General features: G+C 47.4%; 1 protein-coding gene across 2 annotated transcripts in view; it reads right to left on the bottom strand.

Moving 5' to 3' along the window:
• The window catches only part of Ca12 (carbonic anhydrase 12), a 54,275-nt gene extending 40,279 nt beyond the window's left edge, over window positions 1–13,996 (bottom strand). For both annotated transcript variants that reach the window (XM_042054781.1, XM_042054782.1), the window contains exons 1-2: window positions 13,808–13,996; window positions 10,351–10,371 (exon numbers count right to left, since the gene is read on the bottom strand). In XM_042054781.1, coding sequence (XP_041910715.1) covers window positions 10,351–10,371; window positions 13,808–13,892 — 106 coding nt within the window. In that variant the 5' untranslated portion in view covers window positions 13,893–13,996. The remainder of the gene's footprint in view (window positions 1–10,350; window positions 10,372–13,807) is intronic.
• Window positions 13,997–25,104: the final 11,108 nt, after the last annotated feature.

The raw sequence follows: 25,104 nt of genomic DNA, 5'->3' as shown, positions 1-25,104 counted from the left end.
ATGGAGCCCGGCAATGATAAGTGAACAGACATGCAACTCAGTAACAAACTGGGAGTCTATGGAGACTGTCGGAGATGAAGGTGTCAGGAGAGGGGTAGAACTAAGAGTAGAGAACATGTGTGAACATGGGTGGGCACGCTGAGGCTCTCAGCTCCCCATCTCTGCACCCAGCTCTTCTCACGTCTGCAGGACCTGATCCTCCATCCCTATAGAGGCCAGCAGGCCAGTGCGTCACGGGTCTGCTCCTGCACTCAAGCGCATCCTCCCCTCGGCCCTCATCCCTGCCACTGCATGCCTACCGACCACTGCAGTCCAAAGGCCTCAGAAAAGGGTTGTTTTGGTTTGGTTCTTTTTTTGGTTTTTCGAGACAGAGTTTCTCTGTGTAACAATCCTGGCTGTCCTGGGTTTGCTTTGTAGATCAGAAGAGGGCAGTGATTCAGGATTGCTCCTAGAGGAAGCTGCATTTCCTCCTCGGATTTTGAGAGTGGCGGTGGTGACTTGGAGGCGTCGGTTTCTCCTCTGAGCAGTCACACCAGCTTGATCCATGTTTCCCTCGAGCATGTCACAGCGAGCTGTGCCACATGTTTGTTTACATCAACAGGTATTTGTGTTTTCCTCAACCACCAAGCTTTTCATCCCGCTGAGGGGAAGAGAAGCGACTTAATTTAGTGGGATGTGTCCCTGACGAGTCTACATGGTCTACTTTTTTTTTCTCAAGCCCTGCATTTCCCCTATGGCGTGATGTGTTGTGTAAGAACACAATCCCTGGCATAAAGCCAGCATTGTCAGATGCAGGTGAGAGTCAGGAGACCCGGGTCTGACTGGGCAAGGCCCCTCTGCTCCACTTAGCCCACTCACCAACTGTTTTCTTGTTTGTAAATGGGGGTGCAGTTTGGATGGCTGCATCTGCACTTCCTCTTCCCCATCCAACCAGGTAATAGTGACTGCCAGGAACTACATGAATACTCAGGGAAGCGGAGCTGAGGATGGCGCTCACCCTCAGGCAGGCTGCACTGTTAGCTGTCCAGGTATCTGGAGCAAGCATTTCAGCAGGTCCGCGTTGCCGTTCCCTTGGTCCAGAATCCGCTCTCCTTTCCTCACATCCCTCTGGTCCCTGCCCAGTAATTTCCACCCAATCCACTCTTCATCCCACAGCCAAGATGGTCCTTCTCAAAGCTTACCCCTCCCACGATTATTCTGCCTAGAACATTCTAGTAGCGACTTCCTCCAGCCTTCCTAGCTGGCTGAGGGCTCCTCAGACTCTAGCCTCTCTTTAGGCTCCTTCTCTCTTCATTGAAGTCCTGTGTCGTTTCCATACTATACAGCCTCCTAGCTGACCATCGTATAGGTTGTCCTTTTGTCCCCAATTCCATGATCTTTAGGACTCAGCTCATGCTGCCTCAATGAACTTCCCCTAGTCCAGTGTTTTTAACCTGTGGGTTGTGACCCCTTAGAGGGTCAAAGGACCCTTTCGCAGGGGTCACATATCAGATATCCTCCATATCAGATAGTTACCTTGCAATTACAACAGTAGCAAAATTACAATGATGAAGTAGCAACAAAATAATTCTATAGTTGGAGGTCACCACAGCTTGAGGAACTGTATAAAGGGTCACACCTTTAGGAAGGTTGAGAACCACTGCTCTAAACCTTTCCTTAAGACTCTAGGTGGGAGCTTTCTGCTCTGTGTCTTAAGAACCTGTACCCTGCTGACTCTCCAGAATGCCAATCCCATAACAGTGCTCAGCCCCAGTGCCTGTCTGTTTCCTCCCCACACCCCAGTGTTTGGCATTCTTGTCACTCAGTAAACATTTGTGCTGTGAAGTAAACCGATTCTCTCCTGCGTATTGAAACCTATATATAGTCTTTGACTACTAGATCATGGCCAGCTCATTGTATTAATTTTTAAAAAGTCAAATATTAATTGACTAGGGACATAGCTCAGTTGCTCTGTGCTTGCCTAGCATGCACAGAGTCCTAGGTTCAATCCCCAGCACTGCATAAAACCAGGTGTGGTGGCACACGCCTACAACCTCAGTGCTTGGGCGGTGAAAGCAGAAAGGTCAGAAATTCAAGGTTATTTTCAGTTATATAGTGAGTCTGAGGCCAGCCTAAGATACATTAGTCCCTGCCCCAAAAAATAAATAAATAAAAATAGACATTTATTCAAGTTGAAACTACAATCTGTCTCTGGTCTTCCTGGTAACCAAAGCCAAGGAGGGAAACAGTGGCTCACATGACTGCCTCAGACCTGCTGCAAAACAGCTTTGTCACACAGCCTTGACTGTCACCTCTTTTTGTTCTGCGTTTCTCATGCAGTTTCCAAAGAGGGGCAACTCAGAAAGGGCACCAGGCCTCATTAGCTAACGTCACCCTTGGGTACAACAAGCAAAGCCCACTCTCTTCAAGACTGAGGCACCTCTGCTGGACCATGTGCCATGAACGGAGGTACAGGCCTGTCTGGTGTGGAATCTGCACGTGTCCCTCTGAGAACTGCACGGGTCTCCCTGTTCCACCCAGAGGTTCCGCAGCTGACTGAACCACACATATAAATGATTGCATAAAGCATTGTAAAAAGGTAAGGCAGGCTAAACAGAACCATCTGACTTAGATTTATACCAGCTCTGAGTCAACCTTTATAGACACAAGGACGTGGCAGCCAAGATTTGTTCCTTCCTGGTTGGCATAAGTCAAATGACAGGCAGGGACTCAGAAAGCTTGCTCTGTAAAGGGATACTTCTGTAAACCTAAAGACACATAAATTGCATTGCTAAAAGTACTGTCCGTACCCAGCACTACCTGAGCGTGTAAGCTGTGAACTGATGGAAGCTCAGTACAGCTCTATTCAAAATCGAACGTGCCCCTTCCTGGACACTACAAGCAGAGTGTGTACAAGCCATCGTCTTTCCCATTCTTTGACCTTCCTTGTTTTCACGACTCACTGGAATTTATCATTTATGCCTCTTTCTCAATATTCATACCATCTAGAACGCTGTTTCTCAGTGAAGATTTGTGAAACAACCACCATATTTTCAAGGTTCTAGAAGTCACTGATGACAAGATCCATGCCCAAAAGATCGATGGGTTGTGCATGCCTCTAATCCCAGAACTCAGCAAGTTGAGGCAGGAGAATCACGAGCTTCAGATAACAGTGAGACTCTTGTCTCAAAAAGAACTATCATGGGAGACTGTAGCGATGACTCAAGCGGTTAAGAGCACTGGCTACTCTTCCAAAGGAGCCGGGTTCAATTCTTTGCACCCACGTGGCAGTTCACAACCACCTATAAGTCCAGTTCCAGCGTATCCGACACCCTCATACAGACATACATGCAGGCAAAACCCCAATGTACAGTGTATAAATAAATTTTTAAAAGAGAATTTATCTTAGTTTAAGAAATGCTAAAATGTGGGGAACCAATAAAAGAGGGTCTGTGGCCATGGCAGGTGCACTTGCTAAACCCTCATTCCATGATGCTGCCCTGGGAAAGTCCGCCTGGGACTCCAGGGCTCCTTCACTGCAGGACTGCCTGGCAGGGGAAGGTTAGAAAATGATCTGGAAAGAGGGCTCATCTCCCTCGCAGACTGTTGGTTTCCCTAAAGCATTCTGTGCCCCATTTTCTTCCTTGCTACTGAGGTTTGGATTTGATGTGTTCCCGAAGACTCATGTATTGAAGATCTGACCCCCAAAAGTTGGTACTAAGGAGAGGTGAGCATCTCACCAGGACAATAACCTCAAGAATAGAGGGATCCATTGGTGTGTTCATAGCTTAACGAGCTCTCGGCAAGAAGACTGATTGGAGAAAGGCTAGTGAGGGTCTGAGAAGGTCATATGTGATGCTCTCTGGCTGCAAGGAAGGGAGCCACATGCCCCAGCACACCGTTTCTACCGTGATAACATGACGTCAGGCCTCACTCAGGCCCAGAGGAATGAAGACAGCTGCTGGAAGCTATGAAACCAGGAAGGAAAACACTTTGCTCTGTTAGTATGTTTGCCTCACCAGCTGTGGTAGTATATGCCCTTAATATTAGTACGTGGGAGGCAGAGGCAAGGGGATCCCTGTGAGTTCAAGACCAGCGGGGTTGATACAGCAAGTTCAATGCCAACCAGAGCTACACAGTGAGATCTTTTCTGTAAAAAAAACAAAAAAAAGTGTTTTCTTAGTCATTGTCACAGTGACACATTCATAGGAACCAGACCTCTTAGTGCCTACCTGGAACTGAGACACACACACGCACATGCACACAGACACACAGACAGACAGACAGACAGACAGACAGACACACACACACACACACACACACACAAAACAGTTTTGATTCAGTCCTTTGCCAAGTTAAGGCTCTCTTTAGTCGAGTCTATGGGAAACCATGCAAGGCTCTTCTCTAGCCGTGAAGATCCTGCATGGATCTAGGCATACACAGCTCAGAGCCCCATCAGCCCTAGGTCAAGTTCATTTTCATTCTTAGGCTCGGGCACCCAGGATGGACTTGCTTTCTGGAAAATTGGTGCTTGGCTGAAGTGACCTTTGATGTGCAACCAGATACATGGTGTCTAGGTGCCAAGAAAGCACCGGATTAGATCCACCTTCACCCTGGTCTGAAGGACGAAGCCAGAAAGAACATTCTGAGAGGAGAGGCTCTTATGTGTTTTTGTCTAATTCTTCCCTTCTCAAAAAAGATCCTTTGTTTAATCAGAATACAAGGTATCTACTGGCTATAAAAACATAGCTCAGAGAGAGACAGAGAGGAAGAGGGAGAGGGAGAGGGAGAGGGAGAGGGAGAGAGCACATCAATGCACTGAGCGCTCTGGTGTTATCAGGTGTTGGAATAGACAAGGACATGGCTCTCAGCCTTAAGCCAGCTTCTTTCCATTATCTTATTTGATTCTCAACAGCCCTGTGAGGTCCAGGGTCCTTCTCAAATCTGAGTACACACCAGACTCATACAAAGGGTTTGCTAAAATGATGGCTGAGCCTACCCAGCAGAGTTCCTGATTTAGTGGGGTAGGCCTGGGGCAAGGCCAAGAACCTGCATAGCTAACGGTCACTTTAATGCTGATGATATTGGCTCAAGGACCATGTTTTGCTACACGCTGAGTTAGTTCCTATCACTCCTGGTTCTACAGTGAAGGAACTGAGGCACAGAGCACCCAAATTACTTTCCTGCTCCAGTCAGCCAGAAAAGTGACCCAGTGGATACATCCAAGGTCTGCCAGCTTCTGGAATCTCCAGACTTCTACACCCCAGTTTTCTGCCAAACACCCGACCCAGTCATCACACCCAACTGGAGGGATGAATACTGCTATCTCTGTCCTCTCTAAGGCCAGCTGTCATCATTAAGGTGCAGGAATTTGGGGAGAAGCAGACCAAAAGCCTCCAGGATACACTCAAGCCCCAATTCTGCAACCCGGGAAAGGTGAGGCTCATTGCGAGTGGGCAGACCACACCACATCCCAACAGACCCTGCATGCCACGGTTTTAATTAGCAGTAACTGGGACTGGAGCCCAGATTTAATAAACGAGAGTGGGTCAGATTGCTGGTCTCAAGAAAATCTCCCGATACAGGGACAAGGTTAGGTTCTCTAATAGAAAAACATGCCTGGCCTTTTCCAGCTCTCCAAAGAGTACTTTGGGTCTCTTCTTCATGCTTAGGTTGGCAGCTGTGGGACATGGGAGGAAGGCATGTACCCCCTTAATTAAATCTGCCTTGTAATTGTGTGTGCCCCCAGCTGCCATTTTCGGCCCTTCCTTTGGCATCTTCAGGCCTGCTCTTATTACTGCATTTTGAGGGTAGGCCTGCTTTAGGGTAAAAAGAAAAGTTTGCTTTCAAGACTGCTTCCCTGTGTTCCATTTCTGGGTCTTAAAGGCTAAGAAGGGCTTAGAGAGAGTGTGCAGGGCCCCGGGGCACATGCGTTGGCAGGAGCTTTGTATGCCAGCAGAGGCAGGCAGAGGGCAGGTGGAAGCAGGGCCTGAAGGACGTGAAGGATGTGAACATGATGTCTGCTGCTATGGAGGATCCCAGCCTGATTGCCAAAGGGAATTTTCTATGCGGGTTTGTGTTCATGTGTGTGTAAGATGAGCACGCGCACATGTGTGCACATGGATGTGAAAGCTAGGGTCAATCCCAATGGTTCTTCTTTAGACTCTGTTAAGCTTGTTTTTTGAGTCTCTCAATGGGACCTGGGGTTAAGCAGCTGGACTAGACTAGCTGGCCAGTAAGCCCCAGGGATCTGCCTGTCTCTGTCTTCCCAGCCCTTGGATTACAAATGTCGCTACTCTCAGCTAGGGATGGAACTCCAGTCTTCATGTTTGCATGGTAAGCACTTGACTAAATGAACCATCTCCCCTGCCTAAGGAGAAAACCCTTTAGTACGAAGATTCCGTTGTGTGCAGGAGGAACGGAGGTATGGAGAAAGAAAGCGGTATTGGAAACGCATGGCAGTGCCTGGGACACACCAAATCTTCCCCAAGCCAACTGTCGAAGCTATCACTGAGCTGAGCCAGAAGACTGTGTTCTACTGCAGCCCGCAACACAGTCAAGCCCCATTGATCCCAAATCCCACACATCAAGACGGAGAGGCTAGCAGCACAGAGGCTCCATGGGGTGATGACTTGGAGAGAAGTGGAAGTCTCCAGGGGAGGCCTTGGTGTCCATGTCCCCCAACCTTGTGGGGTCATCTTACTTGCCTGAATCTCTTCCCAAGATAGCCTAAATCTGTAGACAACAAACCAAGGTCTGGTACCACCAGATGTCAACACCATGACCATTCTGTGCTCTTGGCTCATTACTTCCAGCACTGACATTTCTTTTGGTTGCTCCATTGTTTCAAAAGACACTGGATTTGTGTGCGTGCGTGTGTGCATGTGCATACCCATACATGTGCCATGGTGCATATATAGAAATCAGAAGACCACTTGCAGGAGTTGGTTCTCTCGTTCCACCATGTGGATCCCACCTGAGCAAACTCAGATGGTCAGGCTTAGCTGTAGACACCTTTGCCTGCTGTGCCATCTCGCCGGCCCGCAATGGGATTTTTGTTCTTGACATAAGACTATCCAAACCTGATTATCTGGGGAAAACAACTCTACCAGCTAGCTGGAAATTTTCACTCCTTGCATTGAACCTAAGGGACATACAAGCAAACTACATGCATCATAAGCCAACAGATTGGTGAATTTTCACAAACCAAACACAGTACCCATGTCAAGGAACTGAATACACCCAGCTACCCCTGCTATCACTTCCCAGTCACTTCACCACCTCAGAACACCCCCTCTTCTGACTTTCAGATGCAGAGTTGCTTTCCTGGGCTGGAGTTTGTCCCCTGCTCACATGACAGCCTAATTTGCAAGTCAGTCACTCAGCAGTTGAGCAGGTCAGGTGCTCAGCTCTACAAGGCTGGTAGGTAGGGGGGTGGGCTCCAGCACTTTTCCTCTCTCATAACTGAACCTCAAAATTCTAAAGCCAGCCCAGGCAGGACTTGGTCCATCTTGGCTGGAAGATGGTCCTGTGTCTGGAGATTCACCATGAGGTCAGCCATGAGGCTGTGCCAGGGACAGGCGGCGAATTCTTTTTCCACATACTTCTACAAGTTCCACCATGTGAAGTAGTCAACGAGAAGCCTGGAGCGAGGTGATTCAGTGTAGCTATGTGCTCGGTTCTAGACCCTGGGAAGTCAGCACACAGCGCTGGCTGGGCTTGCCCTGTTCAGTTCAGCCCTTACTGATGGGAAAACCACTTTCTCCAGCACCAATGCTGGGCCTACTGTCTACCCATGTGCTTCTGGGCACAGGTGCCAACTGCCAGCTGCTGGCCTGGACCTGCTGTCTCTTGAGCTATCTTCCTTCTGCCCTTTGCGTTCGTCTCCTCTGAGGAATGGCTGTGCACCACTACTGGGAACCATGTTTGGGCTGGGTTTGTTGCCCAGGTGGTAAAGTACATGCACAAAGCCCCACATTTAATCCCCAATGCCACATAAATTGGACATAGTGGCACAGGCCTGCAATCTCACCTCTCAGGGGACAGAGGCAAGAGGATCAGAATTCAAACTCATCCTTGGCTGCATAATGAGGTCGAAGGCCATCCTGGGCTAACAAGAGACCCTGTCTCAAAGCAACAACAATTCAAAAGCCAAGGCTAGGTTTATCAGGGTTCTTGGCCATGTATCATCAGATCTTGCTTTTGTCCTCATCACAGAGCCATTCTAACTGCACAGCGCAGCAGGCAGAGGGCTGTCCAGGGATAGCAATCAGGAAGAGCAGTCCTGGGCCAGGCCGCAGGGCAACACAAAGAAGCCCTTCCTGGAACAATGCTGTTGGCCACTGCAAGTGATGTGACTGCTCCCACCTCACTCTGCCTGAAGCTGGGGGCAGCAGAGGTGCAGGGAGCCTTGCAGAGAGAGACTCGACTTGTGTTTCCACTGTGTTTGAAATGCTAGCAGAATTGGTGGGGCAAGTCAGCGCTAACTCTTGGCCTAGAAGGCTCTTGAGAAACGTCTGCACAGGGTCCTTTAGTGGTATGCATGAGACTCTCTCAGGCCTAGAGTTTCTCAGTAGGCAGTGCTCATCTAGATTCTAGAGGTCTTGAGAGTTAGATCCTCAGCAGACCAGAGAGAGAGAGAGAGAGAGACACAGAGAGAGAGACAGAGAGAGAGAGAGATCTTTTAGGGAATGTTTTTTAAAATGCAGGTTTCTCAGGTCCCTCCTTACATACAGGCTGAAACCCAGAAACTTGCATTTTCAGAGGGAACCCCAGAAGATTCTGATGTAGTTGAAATCAAGATGTAGTCCAAGGAGCACTGGTCTAGATAACTCCACCCTCAGGGTTGCAGATGGAGCAGGTGATGCCCAGAGGGCCCAATGGCTTACTGAGAAACACAGACCCAGCACTTTCTTGTATCCCTTCCGTCTGCCTAAATGCCTTCTCCTGACACCCAGATCTGCTCTCTGCCCTGCCCCACTTCACACAGAACAAGCTGGAATATCCTGACCTCTCCTGCTGGACTCTTTCTGACCTGCAGAGCCATGACTCTTCTAGAACCCCGTCTCCATGCACTTCCTTCAAATCTCAGCTTGCTCATCCTGCCCTCTGTCCATGGGGTGCCCTTGGCACCTGGGCCGACAGTACATCTGCCACCTTCCCCAATCCTCCCATTCTTTCAAGGCCTAGATAGAAGCCTGCTTGGTTCCTTCAGAAAGTCTCTGGAACTTCCCAGCTCTGGCTCTCTCCTCTGACAATCAGCACTGGACCATTCATTAGCAATCTGCTGTTACTACCTATTATGTTCTGCTTTGAATTATGAACTTTAGTAATTCCAAGCTACAGAGCTCAGCATACCCTTCTAATTACCCAGCTACCTAGTAACGTTCCTTGCACATAATAAGCACATAAAAGGACGTTAGTAACAGTGGAGCTATGCAGTGCTTGTGGGGGGAGCAGAGTGCCTGCAAGCTTGGCCTGGGAGAACGTGCCTTTTGATGCAGTGACTTCCTGGGCTACCAGAAGCGTCCAGGCTAATCTTTGCACATGAAGGTCAGACTTCTCTACAGTATGCTTCTTCTCTCATAATCAGTATCCCTGACTGTCACTACTCATAGCCGTTACATTTCCTGGCTTTAACGTTAGCAGAACACCTCTGCTTTCTTCACCTACCAGGGCCAGTAAGGTCACTTCTATGCTGTATCGTGTGCGGTGCCCATGACTCTGTCCCTATCAAAATATCATGAGCATTCCTGCACTTGCCAGAGGGCCAACCAAGTGCCCTGCCTTCCTGTTCTCAGTCCAGCCAGTGGCGACATTGCCAGTTCACTGCAACAATGTAGCCCCAGCAACTGTCTTGCAGGCTGGCCAGACTGACTATGACCCAGGCCCACAGAAACCCTGGACCATATTTAATGTAAGTCAAGCCTCCTCTTCACTCAGGACTGCCCATCATCTCTGCATCCGTGGCTTGCTGACAACATGGCCACAAGAAGTTAATTCCGGATCCACTGAGAGCTTAAGATCTAGGGCCTGGGCCAAGCTTTCCGAAAGGAGCCCTTTCTTCTTTGTTTGTTGTAGGAAAGACGTCTAGAGAGGAGGAAGGGCTCTCTCCTGCCAGAGCCCCTGCAACTGGAGGTCTGGAAGAAATTCTTACTGGAATTTGGAAATCTCACTGCTGAGTCTCACAGTTCAAGTGCCCCCTAGAGCAGGTTTTCTGCTTGGGGAGAATACACAATGTAACTCTCATGAGGAGCCACCCCCTAATGATGCATAGTTTCCCCCAAGCACCCCATGCCCCCAACAACCTCTACGAAGTTTCTAATTAAATATGGTTATCGCCTAATAAATATATTTAAAATCTCTACTTACCAACATAAGTCCACTTGGATCCTGTAAAGAACAGAGGGAAACGAGTGAGCACAATACAGTGGAGAGGACAGATCCAGGAAGACCCTGCACATTTAGTTTTCAAATGGGCAAGACAGAGAAGGAAGCCAGTGTCCTGTCCCCAAATACAAACTTCTGTCATGGAGCCAGAACCATGACTCCTCAGAGCTGTGCTCCACACAGAGCTCAGGATGGGGAGTTTGTAGGGGGTGTTTGTGGACTCAGCAGGGGGCATCTGAAATAGATGCCACCCCAGACATCTTAGAAAAGTCAAACATTATTAACCGGGCAGGGGATTCCATTCCATGTGAATTGAAACCCCAAAGCAATCGAAGTATGCACTCAGTGGAAGAATTCTCTCCCACTGTCCCTTCCCTCTTCCAGTAGACACCTCGTCTATGGGTGATGGTGGGCCAGACACCCGTGTGTTCTCCCGCCCCCCTACTAGACACACTATTTAGTGTCTTGGTTTTTTCCACTCAAAAACATATCGTGGGGAACTTCTCACATCAGTATGCAGAGAGCAGAAAACTACCTGCAAATGGAAGATGGTTTCCCCCAAGGGAGCTGCCATCCTCATCTGAGTGCCGGCAGTGGCAGGAACGTGGAGGAGAAACATAACCCAAGCCACCCACCACCTCCCAGCCCTCTCACCCCTTGCACGGGTCCTTCATTCCCCCATCCAGTGACATTTTTAAGCAGTTGTTGCAGGACTCTTTCTGTCCCTGTCACCCAGCCTGCCCACTTCCACCTTCCTTGGTACCCCAAGCTGAGATGCATGTCCCTATACCCTGGGGGACACATCCAGCTAGGGACAGCGCAACTCCTGGGCACCTCTCTCCCGGCATATCTGAGTGTCTGTGGTTGGGAGAAGCAGCTAGAAGACTAAGAACTGGCCTCACCTTTGTTTCTTAGTAAAATGTAGTGTCAAGGACCTGACCACTCCCCATGAGCAACAGTTTCCTACTCAAGCCAATGGTGGTTTCTAAGAGCTGAAAGAGAACCTTGCTTTTTCTTTCTTTCTTTTCAATGTTGATTTTTATCTCCTTTTGCCTCATTGCTGCTATTATTGCCTTGTCTGATGTCTTTGCCTCCATATTCATTTTATTTTTAATTTTCAGAGTTAATTGGTAATTTTGATCAAATGAGGCATCCGTACATAATTTAGAGTCAAATGGCTCTACAAGGCTTTTTAGCAAATATCAGCCCACTAAAAGTCACTTGTCATTTATTTGCTTCCTAGGACAACCATTTTGGATTCTTTTAAGTAATTCTTTGAGTTTCTCCATACCTTTAGAAAACATGTTTATATTGTCCCCTTTGGGCTTTGGAGAATCAAGCACTCTTTATTGGCATCCGACCATGAAAGAGAGGAGTTTAGTTTTCGCAGGTGATGTAAAGTGGCCTGTCTCGGACCATGTGTCTACTAAGAGTCTCCGCACACTTGTGTCCCGTGTGCCATGTTCCTGTGGATTTCAGTAACTTCCTAGGGGGGTCAAACTCCTCCATTACCTTTCCAAAAAAGGCTGGGTTTGGGCAGCTCAGCAGTGCCTGTTAGAACCTGCAAACCCAGCTGGCACTGGGCAGGGAGATGCCCCGAGGAATGGGTATTTAGCAAAGTCCATACCAGGTAGGTGTTCAGGGTCCTGCCCTACCTGCTTTCTGCCTTGGGTGCCAGCAGCTTCCAAGGGCTAATGGCACTGCATCCAGGCAGCGTGAGCCTGTCCAGTGCTCTACCTTCAGGTCACTGAAATGGCCCTCAGCCATTGAAACAAAGAGCTCTACGCTGTCCCCAGAAGACCTTCACCTTATGCTCCGCCCACTCCTGGACCAAGGGCTTTTCTTGGGCACTTATTAGTGCCAACTGTGAGGAATTTCAGTCCCCCAAGGACCAGGCAGAGCACACTTTGACCCTCTTACTCAGCTAACTCTCCAGTACCAACCTGGTGGTAACTGGCCTTCTGACCACCTCAGTAAGTTTTGTTTGACTTTTTCCCCTGAGGGAGCCAAGAAGCAGACCCAATGAATAGCAGAACAAAAGCTTAGAACCTAGAGGCAGGTAAGACTGCTCAGTGTCCTGGGGAAGTGGGGTTTTACTACAAGCTCCCCCTAAGGCAGTTTGGAGAATGAGGAGGGAAGGAGGGGGGCAACAAGGAGGAGAATGGGGAGTAACTGTCAGAGAGGGAGCCCCAAACTTGGAAGAAAAAGATTAATAGACAGCTCCCCTCTCCTTTGTGGGAGGTGCTCAGTACTAAGAAGATTTCTGGTGAACTTCAGTTTCCATAGGTTTCTTGAGAGTTAGCAGTTAGTCAAAGCTAGCCATTTTCAAAACTGATCCCCATTTTGGGGGATTTCTCCCACCTCCTGCCTCTTCCCAACTGCATGGAAGTAGGTGACAGTAGGCAGCCCTTGCCAGCCAGCAGATGAGGATTCAGCGAAGGGGCAGTTGGTTGCCCACAGGTCCAGCCTTGTCCACAGGCACAGTGACCTCCCGGGAGGAGGAGGATGGAGTGGAGAACTCTGACACCACTGAGCAGGACCAGTGCTCTCTCCCTGCTGCATGGGGGGGGGGGGCTGTGTTCAGCCATTAGGGTCCCTCTTGGTCTTTCTATATATGTTACAACCCAGGAACTGGACACCCACAAGTATCTCCACAATGTGGAGATTGTCACCAGCCGGACCTAGCCACCGACCTCTCCCTGAGAAAAGCAGCTGAGACAGAGGCAGGCTAAAGCTTGCTTTCCCTGTCTTGTTCCAAAGGAGTTAATTAACCAGGCTTTGGACATGTGCCCACAGCTCAGGTTCCTCTTCCCACCTCAGCCGGACACCCCACACGGCACCCTCAGCACCCTTGCCCTCTGGAGTTCAGCACCTTTTTACAATTAGAAATAGGGGGTGCACGTGCACACACGTGTAGGCTCCGGGTAATGGAGTCCTCTAGGGGAAAAACAATGATTAAGGATGGGCTGCTACCTTATCCCTTTGACATAGAGGTGAAGCCTGCTGGTTAACTGCCCCTGAGGGTTCTGAAGATCAGCCTGAGTCCGCTTCTTGCCCGATCATACCACTCAGGAAGCCAGTCATTTCTCAGCGCTCTGCAGGTGGTTCCGGGATTCTGCCTAGCAAGTTTCCAAGCCCCATCTCCAAAGCTAGTGGTGCTCAGAAAAAAAGGCAAACGAGTAATGCCAACAGTGCACAAAAGACTATCAAAAAAGGCAACATGTCTCCAACCTCAGTAGGTCGTGCATCCTATACGAAAAGTGGGCATTTCTTCCCTGAAAATGTGCTAGCTACACAGCTCCTTCTCTGCTCCCTCGGTAGTGATTTTTATTTTATCTTGCAAGAGCCTGGCAGGAGATCCTTCTGCCCAGGCATGGTTGAGTGTCTGAGTGTGCACGACTCTTAAAAAAAAGAAAAGAGAAAGAAAAAGAAACTTTACCGTTGAGTGGGGCAGAGCTGGAAGGCTGTTCCTTTAGGATCACCAGAAATAGGACGGCAGCCGCGCGCAGGTTGCAGTGGGGCATCTTTGCCCGGCGACTCAAAGCTGCCACTCGCTCTGGGGCTGCCAGGCGCTTGGAGGTGACTGAGGCACACCAGCACCGCGTGCGTGCCTGCAACCTGGAACCACGCTGCGCTCGCAGTGTAGGCTGCTGGCTGCCCCCAAGCTGCTTTTTAAGCCGCAACTCAACCCCAAACATGATGTCATCAAACAGGAGGGCGGGAGCAAAACGCCCAGCCTACCGGAGGGCTGGAGTCCCCGGTCCGAGGTGAATTGCAATCCTGACTTAAGTGGTCCACAGTGGCCGGCCTGCGTGGCCGTTCCTCTGGGCCACCTGGTCTCCCAGGGAGCTGTGGGAAGCCAGAGAACCAAGCGTCACTTCACTGGATGTGGCCGTGGTCTGTCACTGACCTTACTTGAAAGTCTCCATAGGATGCCTTTGAGCCAAGTCCTCCTTCAGGGACCGAATGCTTCTGCCTGGGGTTAGCTAAGTAGCTGTGAATGGCACAGCACATCCAGAGTAAACTCCTTTCAATGAAACCACATTATTTCCTGTGAACAGGAAAATGGTATAATGGAATTCACACGAATGAGCAGCTTTACTCAGAGATTAGAATTTCTCCTGGAAAGAGGCTTGCCCCTTGTGCAAATCCACGGTTTATCTGTCCATCCTCGGTAGAAGCTGGGGGGGAAAGGTGCCCTCCCTGGAGTAGTCGTGAAAGAAAAGGACTTGCATCATTACCGAGTGTCTAAAAGCCTCAGAGATGGGTCTAGGCGTTCGTGTCTCAATCTAGATCAGTGGCCAAGCTGTTTTCAGTGCAGGAGTAACCACCTGTTGCTACTTCTGTGCACTTTCTGCGTATATCTGCCTGCTTTGCAATGTGCACACATGTGCTAGATGACAGCAGGCGACTCTGATCTCCTTCATGTTTAGCCCGTGTCTAGCTAGGTCTTATCGAGCTGCTGCCCTGTTGTCCCCCACCCTTCCTATATCTTCTGTTTGTTATTCCTGCTTCCCTGGGTCTTCCCGTGTGTTTGCACCACTCCAGGTATGGGGCCTGGTTACCTTTCCCCTAGTAACTCTGACCCCTCTACTGCCTATACACATGGCTCAGTATATAACCCCCAAGTTTGTAACCTGGTCCATCCCTGTTGCTACACACCCTACACAGACTCAAGCTGGCCTTGGTGTAACCAATGAAGCCACTTATTCACCTAGAACTTGGAGGAGCTGAGCAGCTGAGAGCCACCAGGAAGCAGGCACTACCTGCATTTCAAGAGGTGTTACTGTTCTGTCCCTAACAGCTCAGCTATTGTGCGGGCAATAAAGGGCCTGAAATCTCTTCAAGGAAGTTGTTACAATGACAATTGTGTCACAAGCATTTCCAGACCGCAATAAGCTTCTGGGTGACTTTTCTCCATGGTAAACAGCCTTGAGTGAGCTCTGGAGTGGCCTAGGCAGTGTCAGAAGCTGGAATGGCTGAGGGAGCTTAAGAAGGAGGGAGACCCTTGGAGGTTCAGAAACGCACATTCCGGGGACCATGACTATTCCCAGGCAAAGGAGCAAGCCGGCACACCTGCCCGAGGCACAGACATGCCAGGGTTTTTTTCGGTATGTCTGAAAATGTTCAGTTGAGCTCCTCCTGAAACATTCACTTTGAAAGAACCCCCAAAGATGGAGAGATGAGAGAAAAAGGTGAACGTAATAAATCAAGATGACCCGATCATAGACCGGTGTCACAGAGAGAAGGTTTGTGGTGTTTATTGCACATCTCTACCAGAAATCTGGCTAACTGGTAAAGAATGATTAACAGAAGAGAACCAAGATTATAAGATGAAGCTTGCTGTGCTGGGTTATCCTGAAGTCTTGGCATGCAGGAAGCTGAGGCAGGATGATCTCTGAGCTATGTGGTGAAACTCTGTGTTAAGGAAAAAAGGGAGAAGATAATATGGGAGGGGGTAATGAGGAGGAGATGGCTCAGAGGGTAAAGTTGCTTGGAAAACCTAACCTGCGTTGATCCTTAGAGTCTCACAGTGGAAGGAGAGAACTGGCTCCTTTAAGTTGATTGTGTGCCAAGCAAGCTTGTCTCTTAGCCCTACAAAATAATAATAATTATTATTATTATTATTATTATCATTATTATTATATCTTTAAAAAGAAAGGGCCAGGTGTAATGGCACATTCCCTTAATCCCAGCACACATGAAGCAGAGGTAGGTAGATCTCTGTGAGTTCAAAACTAGCCTGGTCTACAAATAAGGTCCAGGCCAGCCAAGACTATATACTGAGACCTTGTCTCAAAAGAAAGAGGCAGAGAGAATTTCCACAAAGACTTAGAGTCAGTTTGATGGGGGCGGGGGATATTTTCATAGGATCAGAAGTGGGGAAAGCAGGCTAAAATGGATAGGATGACCAAACTTCAAAGGCAAGTGGAGCTGAGCAATGCGCTCTTAACCAGTTTACATCCCCAACCCGGGGTAGCTTTTCCCTGTTTGCTGCAACTTGTAAGCACCCGAAGTGAGGTTGCAAGTAGGGACCAGCTTTGGCATCTTCAGATGGGCTGTTGCCTACCAATGAAAGCCCATCCCTCACTGATCCAGGGTAGGGCTTCTGTGTACAGAATGTGGTAACTGGCCTTCGAAAGGATCCAGGGAACAGACCCTAGGGTCAGGCTGGAGAGTGACAGGCAAGGGAGAGAGGAGGAGAAAGCACCCACTGGCTGTCTAGAAGTCTGGATTGAAACAGCTGCGTCACCCACTTCGTGCCATGGGCCTGTCTGTAAAAGAAGTAAGCCCTGCTCCTGGTTGCCTAACAGAACCCATATATATGACTAGATGGAAGGACAAGCCAGAGAAAACATTTCTGTCCTTTAATTCATTGATTCAGTGGAAACATTTTATCCACTCATTCATTTTCTATGTGGCTGAAATGCTGCCTGGCAAGGCCTTTGTTCTTGGAGGGCACACACGCAGAAAGCAAATGATCACGTGACTGAGACTGGTTTGTGATTGGAGTGGTGTCTAACCCAGAAGGCCTCATTCTGTCCTAGGGTGATGACAGGAGACATCATCAGTGTGAAATCAGATTCCATGACTTCATAAACCCTCTGAAATAACAGCTATTGCCAGGCTTCTCCTCCCAACACAGCTGCCATTAGGCATTTGCCTGTTCCATAAGCCGTCACATAGAATGGCCAGCTATTGAGAACTCCATTTCTTCTATTAAAATCATACATAGACTCCAGGGGAGGAGGAAGATGTGTATACATGACAAGGAAGTCAGAGGAGGGTTTTGGATGGTCCTGGAGCTGAAGCTGCCCCCTGTGGGTGCTGGGAACAGAACCCAGCCCTCTTTGAAAGCAGTACATGGTTTTAACCGCTGAACTTTCTCTCCAGCCCCAAGAATTTCATTTCTTATGGTAGGGATAACCTTCATAAATAATATCACTTAGCTGGGAGGATTCACCCTTGTATGGAGCCAAAGAAAGGAGCACATGGAGGAAAATGGTTTGCTGATTGTCTGCTGGTCATGTGACAGTGTGGCATTCCATTCTGAAAACCTCCTGTGGGGTAGCGTTAGGCTTTAGGAATCCTAGGCTTGCAGAAGCTCCATCCTTTCTTGGCACAGATTCACAAAGCTTCTGAAAGGGCAAAAAACTATATTCTCAACCCAGATAATTCTATCTCCAAGTCCAGGACAGTCTTCTCCCAAGGCTACCCTACCAAGGCTTCAGATGGGGTTGTTTTATTTTTGGATTCCTCTGAGATGTGGATTCTCTAATTTTCTAGATGTCATAGTTCTATATTCGCTGATCAGAGGCAAGGTGTGCCAATTCCAACAATCCAGTCTCAGCAGGAGACATGACTGTGTCCTCCTCGCCAAGCCCAGACAGCAGAGATGGGGTTGGTGTGCCCCCTTGATCAACACAGCATCGGAGGAAATGTATTAGAAGGAACTTGAGACCTCGGAGCTCTGATTCCACAGCTCTCTGGCGAAGGAGAACATGAACCCTTCTGCACAGCTCCTCATTCTATTAATGAGCTGTGCTCTGACCAGGGAAGCGGGGTGGGGCAGAGGAGGAGGAAATCAGAAGAGAGGGAGGGCAGTGGGAACAGGGAGGGAAGAAGGAAAAGGCTAAGTCTCCTTTAACTAGGTAGGAGCTGAAGCAACTTCTGTGTCAAAATTCATGCAGGCTCACTGATCTGGATGCCAAAAAAAAAAACACAGTGAGTTTTATAGCTCCGTTCACACCATGCAGCAGTAGCATGGCTTCGTAACCTCTGCTCGAACCACAGCTACTCTGCTCAGTTTCAGGCAGGATCAATAAGAGGACAGTGTGACCTGGGGGAAACAGTGCCAAACTCCTGGCTCTGCCAGGAACCAACACTGAAACTCATGAGCCTCCTGCCCTGCTTTCTGATCTCTTAGCTGGAATAGGAATGTCTAATTCCATACAGGTTTAAGACCATATGTGAAAGTGCTTTGAAAAAAACAAACCTCTCTCTCTCTCTCTCTCTCTCTCTCTCTCTCTCTCTCTCTCTCACACACACACACACACACACACACTACTCCTAAGAGTGAACTTGAAATAAAAGGAAACTGGTAGAATCTCAACTTTATTTTTCCAGTCTAAGAAAATTGAAACTGGGTTTCAGTGTGGGAATTCTCACCCCAGTCCTGCCTCTGGTTACCATGGAGTTGCTGGTCCAGTTACTTGTCCACAGACTCCTTCAGCTGCTACTCCTGTTGAATGTAGGATGACGGCTGTTAATCAGAGTTTTTATAAAAATACTGTGCATAATTAATTTAAAAGCTATAACGTTCACAATTCTACATACAGAATAATTTATCATTCTGAAAGAAAAAAACCTTGATGCAGTATTCTTTACTTCTTTCCAAGTATCTAAAAACCATGGTCAGCTGGCACGAAGATAGCTTGCTTGGGAAATATAACTTAACAGTCGGAATTTGGGTTTCTTGCAGCCCCCTCTGCCTACACACCTGCTGGCTGGACCCACTCTCCTCTGACCTCAGGAGTCTCTGAACCTGTTCTTGGACTCCACCCAAAGCCTGTCTTCCCTTCACAGTGACAACCTGCCCTCCAGCAAGCGTGTAAGTGCGCACAGAGCCAACAGCCCTAGCATCAAACCTGACAGCTTCTAAGTCGCACAGACAGAAATGCCCAGGGGAGAAGAGCTCACATCTCAATGTTGCTCACCGTCCTGCATGACCTTGGGCAAGCAATCTCCATCTGGGGTCTGGTTGAAGGGGTGGGGACAGGATGCCTGTAATCCCAGCACTCGGGAGGCTGAGGTGGGAGGAGCACAAGTTGGCAGCTAGCCTGGGCTTCGCAGATAAACTCAATTTCAAAAATTCAAAATGATGGCAGGGCCCATAGTCACTCTAGCCCACAGGGTCAGAGAGGAAGTACTGTGATAAACGAGGCATATTTAAGAGTAACACAGGGGCACATTTACACTGACTAATTGTGGCTCTCTTAGAAGGGCCTTGCGTGTCTGAAGGAGGAAGAAGCCAGCCCTTTTGGTTTCGTAATTCCAAACTTGGTATGGGCAACCTCACCAACTTTATGGGCCCTCGGGGATGAATAGGCAATAATTTTCCAGCTTCCTCCATAGCTCTACACATTGGCCCCTCCAAAAATGTAGCTGATATCATCACAAGCCCAGTCTTTCTACTGAAGTAAGATGCCTTCTAAACCAGTAGACTCAGCCACTGCACCACAGGGAATGTGGGAGGGGGGACCTTGGACTTGAGAGATATTTCTGAACCCAGAGCTGCCACATGCTCTAAGAAAGGCTGGAGATCACTACACTTCAGAGTTTTCCTCTTCCACACTAGTTGTCGGCAACTTCACGAGTTTGTGATATAGCCCCTCACTTCAGGAGTTTGTGAGATAGCCCCTCACTTCAGGAGTTTGTGAGATAGCCCCTCACTTCAGGAGTTTGTGAGATAGCCCCTCACTTCACGAGTTTGTGATATAGCCCCTTACTTCAGGAGTTTGTGATATAACCCCTCACTTCAGGAGTTTGTGATATAGCCCCTCACTTCAGGTGCTTCAAAGAAAACCAGCAAGCAACCCCCAGCTGCCTGCATGTCAGTGTGCATCCATCCGTACCAGGCGGAAATAAGAGAAATATGCACGGGATGTTTCTACTTCCCCTCCCACTGGAGTTGACATGTGGAGCTGGGCCACCTTATGTAGGCTCTAAGACCTAATAGTGCTCAGGGCTGGGAGTCTAGGGCAGTGGTTTATATGGTTGGCTTTGAGACATGGATAGACAAAGGTCCGTACAGTGAGCTTCTCCATGGACATTTCAGATTGTTCACTGACCAACAGCCAGCCCTGCCTAGCATCTAATTTCCTCCTGACCCCTGAGAAAAGCTAAAGATTTAGCTGGTTAGCTGACCAGCCCATTTGGTAGGACATCACAGTTCCTTCAGGTGAGATGGCTTGACCAGCGAATTAAGAACCTCCCAAGGAGAGACGACTTATCAAGACCACTGAGATGGTTAGATATATCATGGAGTAACTGCTTGAAGATTTGAGAATTCTGTGACGGTAATTAAATAACTAAAACTGAATGACTAGCAGAGAATTATGGCACAAGTCTGTACTGCTCATACTCGGGAGGTAGAGGCAGGAAAATCAGAAGTTCAAGGCAAATGTTGGCTACACAGAGAGTTTGAGACCAATCTGGGCTCTAGGAGCTGCAGCCTCAAAAAAAAAAAAAAAAACAACAAATAACTGAATTACTAATGTCTACACTGTTTTTAACAGTGAGATGCAAAACTTGGTTCAGATATTGTACATTTTTTACTGTCCAGGATTTTGAATCGTAGAAATGATGGCGGCTATAGTTAGATATAAAAGAATTCTTTTTAAAAATGTTAAAAGAACCAGAAATTTTGGGCCCTACAAACTTGAACTCTGTCTGCAAGTTCTATTTCCTCTGGGGGCTGGGATGACTTCAGTCACACTCTCTTTATGATAGGGACTGTGACATTTAATCCCAGGGAAAATGCATAAAGATTATTTTACAATACTAAGAAACAAAGACCACCATAAACCCTAGTCATAAAGTTAATTGACCCCTGCAACCAGAGAGTTGCTAGTGGGGGTGTCAGGCATGCTTTGGGAACAAGACTGCCTGGACCCATTGCATCTCTGAAAACCAAACTAAACCAAGTGAACGCAGCTCCAACTCAGAAGAAATAATCAGTTAGACATAGTGAAGGATGGCAATCCCAACACAATAGCTTGGTGTTGTTTTCTTGTTGCTATTTGTTTGTGAGACAGTCTTGCTATGCAGGCCAGACTAGCCTTGATAGCATCGTCGTCCTGGTTCCTGAGTGTTAGATTACAGGTGTGCACCACTGTCCCAGGCTCATAACAGTCCTATGTGCCCAGCTGCCCCTAAAAGGCAAATGGTAGAGGAAGAGGGCCCAGAAGAGCTGTGGAAGGGACGGTCCTTATTTGCAGCAGGTGCAGGGAAATGAAAGCTAATTCCAGAGTTGTCCACTGGAGGGGAGTGGTGAGCAGCACCCTTTTCGGTAGGAGGCAGGAAACAGAACTTTGCATGCTGAATTCCAACAATGAAACAAAGTTATTTAGCTGTAATCTTTTAGAAAAGGAAAAAAAAAAAACACAATAATCCATCCTACTTATCAGTCATTCCTCCTTTTTCTACATCTTGTTCTCTTTATTGTCCATATCAGCACAAAAACTTGCCTGATAATCCTGAAGCAAACATATCATCTTACATGTTGTATTACATTGCCACAAGAACTAACACTGGGGACTGGAGGTATGGTTCAGCAGCAGCAGTTAAAAGCACTTACTGCTCTTGAAAAGTACCCAGGTTGGTTCACCGCAACCATGTGACTGCTCATAACTGCCTATAGCTCCAGCTACAGGGATCTGTCTTAGGGTTTCTATTGCTGTGAAGAGACACCATGACCAGGGCAGCTCTTATAAAGGAAAATATTCAATTGGGGTGACAACTTACAGTTCAGAGGTTCAGTCCATTATCATCATGGCGGAAAACAGAGTGGCATGCAGCAGACACGGAGCTGGCTACATCTTGATGAGAAGGAAACAGGAAGGGGTCTCAGTGTCGCACTGAGGGAAGTTTGAGCAAAAGAGACCTCAAAGCCTGCCTCCACAGTGATAACCTTCCTCCAAAAAGGCCATACCTACTGCAACAAGGCCACACCTCCTAATAGTGCCATTCCTCATGAGTTTATGGACCAATTACATTCAAACTACCACAAGTTCCAATGCCTTCATCTGGCCTGCGAGGGCACTGTATGCATATGACACACATACATCCACACAGCCAAACACTTGTACACATAAAATAAAAATAAGCCTCACTTGGTAGGCAAGGGCAGGTGAATCTCTGTTAGTAGCTAGGCTGATATACATAGCAAAATTCAGGCCAGCAGGGTTACTGTAAGGAGACCTAAAATAAAATCTTAAAAAAAGAATAACCTTGGGTTAGAAACATTTCCCAGAATACAGCCTGACGTATGTATCATATGTATATATATTCTGATAAAGACGTGTTCTGTGTATATTTATATGTACACATTTGTTTTGTAGGGCTACCTTTTACACTGGGTTCTTTAATTTGTCTGGAGTTAATGTTTATTTTTAGTATTATGTGTTAGGGATCAAATACAATTTTTCCATGTAGTGAGCCAGTTTCCATACACTGTCTAAGAAACAGCCTATCCTTTATTGATTTGTTTGCTACACATCACGTGCACCAGTACACCTGGGAGAGCACGCACGCACACACACACACATTTTTGAGCACCTTCTTAAATGCCTCTGTTCCTGAGTTCTAGTGTGTAGCTCTGCTAGTCGGGGTCACTATTGCTACAATGAAACACTATGACTGAAATCCATTAGGGAAAGAAGGCTTTGTTTGACTTAAGCTTCTACATCCCTGCTCCTGATTGAAGGAAGTCAGGGCAGGAACTCAGGAACTCCTGGAGACAGGAGCTGATGCAGAGGCAGTGGAGAAGGGCTGCTTAAAGTTTGCTCACCATGACTTGCTCAGCCCGCTTTCTTAGAGAACCCAGCACCACCAGCCCAGGGTAGCACCACCCACAGTTGGCTAGACTTTCCCACATCAGTTACTAATTAAGAAAATGTTCTACAGGCTTGCTTACAGCCCGATAATACAGAGGCATTTTCTCAACTGGGGTTCCCGCCTTTTGATGTCTTTAGTTTGTGTCAAGTTGACATAAAACTAGCCAGCACAGTAGCATTGGGATAACCTGAGGTGAATGTTTCCTCTTTGCTATTTTTTAAATGGACTAATAAAGCTGGGCATGTTGACATGGGCCTTTATTCCCAGCACTCGGGAGGCAGAAGCAGACAGACCTCTGTGAGTTTGAGGCCAACTTGGTCTACAGAGTGAGTTCCAGGACAACCAGAGGTACATAGTAAGATGCTGTCTCAAGAAAAAAAAAAGACTAATGAATTGTGGGTCTTGTTTTGTTGTTGTTTGGTTGGTTTGGTTTGATTTTCTAAGTTTTAACTTTTATTCCCTCAAATAGTTGTATTGTGAATATCTTGAAATTACTTTGAATTTTAAAATTAATTTGAGAACTGATAACTTTTTATTAAACAGCTTTGCCCACAAACATGGCATATCTCTTTGCTTATTCAGTTTTATGTCTTTTACTAATCTTAGATTTTTCTCCAAAAAATTATTTTGTATTTTAAAACTTTAGTGCATTTATTTACTCAATTATTAATGTATGTGGTAGGATAAGGAATGCACATGCCTCAGCACCCCGTGGAGGTCAGAGGACAACTTGCGGAAGTTGGTTCTCTCCTTCCACCATGTCTTGAACTCAGGGAATGAACGCAGGTCTTCAGGCTTGGCAGCAAGTGTCTTTACCTGCTGAGCCATCTTCCCAGTCCTGTCCTGGGATTTTCAATTAAGTTTATTTTAGGTACTTTGTGGTTCTGTTGCTCATGTGAAAGTTGTTTTATTTTCTGTTATACATTTTTTTAGATTGCTGGTAAAGAAGAATATGACTGATTTCCTCCCAATTCTAGTTAAAATATAATTACGTTATTTGCCTCCTTCCTTTTCTCCCTCCAACCCCTCCCATACTCCCCTTCTCAAACTGATAGCCTCTTTTTCTTTGACTATTATTGTTTTACACACACACACATGGCTAGATGAATAGATAAATATATAAACACAGTCTGCTGAGTTTATTTCCGGTGTCTGATAATGATTTTGGAGCTGACCACTTTGTATTGGATATGCCTGAAAAGAAGTTAATGCTCCTTCTCTCTGCAGCCGTCATCCACCTGTAGTTTTCTCTCGGTACTGGACCCCATGAGATTCCCCCTCTTCTACATTAGCATGTCTATTGGTGTTATCATTGGTCGGTCTTGTTGATGCAGCCATTTCTAAGAGAAGCAGTCTGGCAGTGGACTTCCTGGTATTCTGGCTCTTTACAGTCTTTCCACCCCCTCTTCCACGGTGTTCCCTGAGCCATACATAGAGGTAGGAGCTGTGCTACAAATGTATCCGTTGGGGCTAGGCCTCCCCATTCATTGATCTTTGCAATGCCTCTGGTTGTGGTTTTCTTCAACTGTGCCCATTTGCTGTAGGGAGAAGCATCTTTGGTGATGGGTAACAGAATGCTACTGCTTTGCGTGAGCAGATCTGTTCCTGACATCCTTGTTGAACATGAATATTCCAACGTTTACCTGTTTCTTCTGTGATCTGTGGTGAGCTGTAGTGTCTATTAACTTATCAAAGCTGATGATGAATGTCACATTCAAATAGATTGTCAGAGCATCTGTAAAATAAGAACAGTTTGTCATTCCCTCTTAAAGTCATATACCCGCTGCCTCTTTTTCTTGTTTTATAACTCTGCCCAGGGCCTCTGGTACTACACTAAGTAGAAACAGTTTCCACCTCTAAAATAGGCCTTAGTTCACAAGACCTGGGTGGTAGACGCCAGCTGTGCACGTGACCCTTTCTCTTTACATGTTTACATGCTCTATGCATGTTAGACCTTCACAGAAAAGGATGGGGCTTGACAATCACAGGAGAAAGCAGTTGTAAGTGGGATAAATCCATCCCTGGGCTAACCCCGGCTTCAGGGAGACTGTGGTTCCATAAAACTGGTGCTCCCCTTCACATTCAGCAACAGGCAAATAGGGATGAGAACACACACTG

Source organism: Arvicola amphibius, chromosome 3, assembly GCF_903992535.2.
Source record: "Arvicola amphibius chromosome 3, mArvAmp1.2, whole genome shotgun sequence".
NCBI lineage: Eukaryota > Metazoa > Chordata > Mammalia > Rodentia > Cricetidae > Arvicola > Arvicola amphibius.
This window is presented reverse-complemented; position numbering and strand designations above follow the sequence as displayed.